The sequence below is a fragment of the Musa acuminata genome, chromosome BXJ1-5 (assembly GCF_036884655.1).
Source record: "Musa acuminata AAA Group cultivar baxijiao chromosome BXJ1-5, Cavendish_Baxijiao_AAA, whole genome shotgun sequence".
In the NCBI taxonomy this organism is placed as follows: domain Eukaryota; kingdom Viridiplantae; phylum Streptophyta; class Magnoliopsida; order Zingiberales; family Musaceae; genus Musa; species Musa acuminata.
Genome location: NC_088331.1, coordinates 12,901,397 through 12,907,191, shown reverse-complemented (window position 1 = coordinate 12,907,191; position 5,795 = coordinate 12,901,397). Strand labels below are relative to the sequence as shown.

Genomic DNA, 5,795 nt, shown 5'->3' with positions numbered 1-5,795 from the left:
CGAAGACTGAGGTGTGGACATGCCCGAGGAGGTTCCCTTCGACGACCGTTTGGAGGTCCCCCGGCCATGAGGACGGGCTTCCGCCCTGTGGACTTTATGTGCGCCGAGCCTTTGTGCTTCTTCTGGGCGCCGATCCTTGTATTTCTCCATTTTTGAAATAAAGGAAGCTTTCTATCATTCGTGTACTGTCCGCCCAGAGAGGCCTTTTGCTTGGCGGCGCGATCTTGCCTTGTTCTAAACAAAAAATCTTTTAAGGTTCCGGACGTTCCATGTTCTCGGCAAGCGGGACCCGTCCATTGTCGCGAGCTTGTATGTGCCCGGTTGGACTACCTCGATGATCCGATAAGGTCCCTCCCAGTTGGGGGCCAGCTTGCCCCCGGCCCTGGTCGGGTTGCTAACTTCGGCCCTTCGCAGGACTAAGTCGTTCATTTTAATGGGCCGAGGTCGTACCCTGCGGTTGTACACCCGGGCAACTGCTCTTTTGTAAGAAAGCTCCCTCCGGTGTGCGCCGGCGCGCCGCTCTTCGATCAGGTCCAGGCCGGCGCGCAGCCCCTGGTCCGATGTGGTCTCTTGATACTCTTCTACTCGAGGGGTGGGGAATACTACCTCGGGGGGAAGGACGGCCTCGGTCCCATACGAGAGGCTGTAGGGTGACTCCCCGGTGGCTGTTTTGGGGGTGGTCCGCAAGGACCACAAGATGCTGGGTAACTCCTCGACCCAGGCCGTTCGGGAAGCTGATACCCTTCTTTTGAGCCCATCCAGGATAGATCGGTTTGTTACCTCGGCTAGTCCGTTCGTCTGGGGGTGGGCTACCGAGCTGTGTTTTAACCGGATTCCATAGCTAGCGCAGAATTCCTGAATCCTTTTGCCGGAGAACTGGGTCCCGTTGTCCGTGACGATGGTCCTGGGGAGGCCGAACCGGGTCACGATGTTTTTCCATATGAACTTCTCGATCTGCTGCTCGGTGATCGCCGCCAACGGTTCGGCTTCCGGCCATCGGGTGAAGTAGTCTATTGCGACCACGATGTATCTTCTCTGCCCTGAGGCTGGTGGGAAGGGGCCGAGGAGATCCAGCCCCCATTGCGCGAATGGCCACGCGCATGTGATGGGGGAGAGTGGGACCGCCGGTAGTTGGGGGGTCCGGGCGTGCTTTTGGCACGGGCCGCACTTCCGTACGTAGGCCATCGCGTCCTGGACCATGGTGGGCCAGTAATAGCCTTGGCGGAGAATCTTGCAGGCCAGGGTCCGGCCGGTGATGTGCTCTCCACAAATCCCTTCGTGGACCTCAGCCAGGACAACCGCCGCCTCTTCTGGCTCGAGGCACCGTAGAAGAGGGTGGGAGAAAGACCGCTTGTACAGCCGGCCGTTGGCTTCGGAGTACCATGCATGTTTCCGGCGAATACGTCGGGCTGCGGCTTCGTCGGTGGGGAGGGTCCCGTCGCGTTTGTAGCGCAGCATGTCCCCTAACCAGGTGGCTTGGGAGCCGGCCGCCGAAACACACGCGACCGGGATAGAGGGGGAGGGGAGCTCCTCGATCCCGTGGGTGGCGCCCGGGGGTCGCTTCGAGGCTAGCTTGGCCAACTCATCGGCACAGTCGTTTTGTAGTCTTGGCACCCTGGATATCGTGAAGTGTGCGAAACAGGAGGCTAAGTTTTTTACCTCCGCTACGTATTTTGCCATGGCGGGTTCTCTGGCCACGTATCCGCCGTTAAGTTGCTCGGTCACCAGCTGCGAATCGGTGAGGACTTTGATGGCGTCGACCTGCATTTCGCGGGATAGTCTGAGCCCCGCCAGGAGTGCTTCGTACTCGGCTTCATTGTTGGTGGCATGGAACCCGAAGCGGAGGGAACGCTCGAACGTCTGCCCGTCGGGGGCCGACAGCACTAGTCCTGCGCCTGCGCCGGTTGAAGCGGATGAGCCGTCCACCTGTAGGACCCATGTTCCGCCTAGTTCACTCGGCCGGCGTGTAGTGGATGTCGAACTCTCCGAGTTCGACCGACCACTTGAGGAGTCGACCTGCGACGTCGAATTTTGATAGTACTTGACTGAGAGGTTGGTCGGTGATTACCTTGATCGGATGAGCTTGGAAGTAGGGGCGTAACTTTCGGGCTGCCAGCACGAGCGCGAGGGCGAGCTTCTCGATTGGAGGATATCGCTCCTCGGGCCCGGACAGGACATGACTAGTGTAGTAGACGGGGAGCTGTTCGCCGGCTTCTTTGACGAGTACCGAGCTGACTGCGTGCTGTGAGGCAGCTAGGTAAACGCAGAGCTCTTCCCCAGTAGTGACTGAAGCAAGGCGGGGAAGGTTGGCTAAATGCTGCTGGACCTGTCGGAAAGCCTCCTCACACTGGGGCGTCCATTGGAAATTCTTCGGATCTCTTATTGCGCAGAAGAAGGCTAGGCAGCGATCGCCCGAACGGGACAGGAATCGGGATAGGGCGGCCAGCCGTCCGTTCAGCCGCTGTAGGTCTTTGACCGCCCGAGGGGCCTGCATGTCGAGGATCGCCTGGACCTTTTCCGGGTTGACGTCGATCCCTCTTTCGTGTATAATGAATCCGAGGAACTTTCCTGTACTGACGCCGAAGGCACATTTTGCGGGGTTGAGCCGAAGGCCGCAGTTTCGGAGTGTGGCAAATGTTTCTGATAGGTCCGTTAGGTGATCTCCCGAGACCCGGCTTTTTACAATCATGTCGTCCACATAGACCTCCAGGTTTCGCCCTATCTGCTGGGCGAATATCTTGTTGATGGTTCTCTGATAAGTTGCGCCTGCGTTCTTTAGTCCGAACGGCATTACTTTGTAAAAGTATGCCCCGAGGTTGGTGATGAAGGCTGTGTGTCTCTGGTCCTCAGGCGTCATTCGGATCTGATTATATCCGGAGAAGGCGTCCATGAATGAGAGTCGGGCGTGCCCTGCGGTTGCATCCACGAGCTGATCGATTCTTGGAAGGGGGTAGCAGTCCTTTGGGCACGCCTGATTAAGACTGGTGTAGTCAACACACATTCGCCAGCTCCCATTATGCTTTTTTACCAGAACTACATTGGATAGCCACTGTGGGTATTTGACCTCTTCTATAAAGTCGGCCGCTAAGAGCCGTTCTACCTCCTGGCGGACAGCTTGCTGCCTGTCCGGGGCCTGGGGTCGCGGCCTTTGTTTCACCGGGCGGGCATCAGGCGATATGTTGAGGTGATGTTGGGTTGCCTTCGGGTCCACTCCTGCTGCGTCAGATGGCGACCAAGCGAAGACGTCGGCGTTCTCCTGCAAGAGGCCGACGAGTTGTTCCCGCTCGTCCTGGGGTAGGTCAGCCCCGACCTTAATGGTTCGGTCCGGGCGTCCTTTTTTGAGTGACACGTCGTAGGTCGGGGCCGACGGCTCGGGATGTGGATTTGGCCGCTTCATTTTTCTGGGATCGTCCAGGGGTGCTTCGGTTTTTGCCCTGTTGTGTAGGGAGACCGCCGTCAGGTAGCATCGCCTGGATTCCCGAGGGCTTCCCCAAGCCTCCCCAGTTCCCGCGTGAGTCGGGAATTTCACTGTCTGATGGTAAGTGGAAACCAGGGCCCTGCTTTTGTTGAGGGAAGGTCGGCCGAGGATGGCATTGTACGCTGTAGGAAGGTCTACTATCAGAAAGGTCGACATCACCGTTTTAGTCTTGGGCGGTGTCCCCAGCGTCAGAGGTAGTGTGACTGATCCCAAAGGTGAAACCGAGTTGCCGGTGAATCCGGTGAGGTCCGAGCGGACGGGTTTCAGGGCTTGCTTCGTAAGTCCCAGCTTCTGGAAGGCGTCGTGGAACAGTATATCCGCCGAGCTTCCTGTGTCAATCATAATCCTTCTTACCTGGGCATTGGCGATTCTGGCGGTTATTACCAGCGCGTCGTCATGCTCCAGTCGTCCGGCGACTTCGGGGGGAAATGTGACCTGGGGGTCGGGAGTTCCATGGGGACCCTCGTCCCAGGCCGAGCGGGCGTAGGCCTTCCTTCCAGACATGCTATCCCCTCCGGACGCTGGTCCGCCAGTGATGACGCTGATTAGGCGCTCGGCCGGGCCGTCTGGGCAGGTGGGGGGGATGTTGCCTGTCTGATCGTCGGAGGGGTCGAGGCGTCCTTCCCGGCGGAGTTCGTAGATTTGCCGCGAGAGCTCGCGGCATTCCTCCGTGTCATGTCCGTTTTGGCGGTGGAAGCGACAGTACTTGGACCGGTCGGCCAGTTCTCGCGGGTTGTTCATCGGGTAAGGGGTTTTGAGCAGTCCCCTTTCCCTGATCTGGAGAAAGACTTCTGTGCGGGATGTACCCCTGAGGGGTCCTAGCAGGGGAGGATCGGGTTGGTGGAGCTTGCGTCTGGGAGGGGGAGGTCCCTGAGCCGGCTCTGGTCTTTCCCTCTTGTGCTCCTGCCGTTTCCCCCCCGTCCAGGCCTCGACTTCCACGAACTGGTTCGCGCGCTGGAGCATCTCGGGGACCGAGGTAGGAGGTCGCTCCACGAGAGACCAGAAGAGCCGGGAGGGACGCAGGCCTGTTACGAACGCCTGCATTGATAGTGAAGGGTGAGCGTCCGAGAGTTCCCGGATCCTTGTAGCAAAGCGATTTACATAAAGGGAGAGGGGCTCATCCTCCTTCTGGGTAAGCCCGAGGAGGAACGCCATGGAAGGCTTTGGGCGAGCGCAAGCTATGAAGTGGAGCTCGAAGTTCTTAGCGAGCTGATCGAATGAGGCGATCGTCGCAGTCTTCAAGCCTCCGTACCACGCGAGGGCCGGCCCTCTCAACGTGGTGGGGAATGCCCTGCTCATCAAGGCGTCAGAGGTCCCGTACAACGACATTTGTGCGCGGAAGGCCGCTGTGTGGTCGGCCGGGTCCGCGGAGCCGTCATAAGTGTCCAGGGGGGGGAGTCGGAAGCCTGGGGGAATGGCGTGCTCCAGTATCTTCGGCACGAACGGCGACCCCTGATGTGGGCCTTCCGTGGGCTCTCCTGGTGGTCCGGCATGGATTTCCCTTTGCACATTATCAAGCCGTTCGTTGACGAGACGCAGCTGAGCGCGGAGGGAAACTGCAGAGTTCGAGGATAGAGCCTCTGGTTCCGAGTGGCCTTCCGGGCAGACCACCGCCTGCTCGCGGGTTTGAGATAGCGGCACCCGTGGTGAGGTGGGGGGCTCTCGAAGCTGGGTGGGAGCTTGAGTAGGGACCCCCTGTTGATACAACGGCTGGGGGCCCGGGGGCCGAGATGGACGAGAGACAAGGGGGACAATGGTTTGTACCATGTCGGTGAGTAGCTGGACCTGGTGAGTGAGGCCGTGGAAGGCTTCTGCCGATACGGGCGGCGGATTGCCGGTGGTTCCGTCGGGGGGCGATAAGCCCGGATCGTTGAAGAACCGCCAGTAGCGCTCCGAAGCCGTAGCGGGACGCTCTTCCCGAGGTCCTCGGAGAGGGGGGAGTTCTCCCGTAGCCTCAGTCGGGAATGGTCCCCCGATCGCGAGTCTGGCACGCTCGTCTTGATGATCGCTCGACATGCTGGGGACCCTCCTTCTAGCGCCAAAATGTTACGGTAAGTAACTTTTTAAGCCGTGGCCTCGGGGCCGACGCGGCTCGGTTCTGGGGCTCGGAATGTCGAGGATCTCGGGTGCAGCTCCCCCGGAGTCTCCCGGTCGCGATGGTGGCTGCGGGCAGTAGATCGGGTCGGCAGCTCCGCAGCAGCGCCGGGAAGAGGCCACCTCGTCTTCGCTCCTGCACACAGGTCGGGTCGGAAGCTCGGCCCGACCCCTCCGACGATCAAGTTAGAGGGAGAGATGTGGAGGGGGTTTTGGAGGACGG

General features: G+C 59.8%; 1 protein-coding gene across 1 annotated transcript; it reads right to left on the bottom strand.

Moving 5' to 3' along the window:
* Positions 1 to 234: 234 nt before the first annotated feature.
* Positions 235 to 5,494, bottom strand: LOC135673899 (uncharacterized). Its single transcript, XM_065183299.1, has 2 exons — positions 2,069 to 5,494; positions 235 to 2,016 (listed from the first exon to the last, which is right to left on the bottom strand). Exons 1-2 carry the CDS (start codon positions 5,492 to 5,494, stop codon positions 235 to 237), a joined length of 5,208 nt encoding a protein of 1,735 aa, XP_065039371.1.
* Between the last annotated feature and the right edge of the window lie 301 nt (positions 5,495 to 5,795).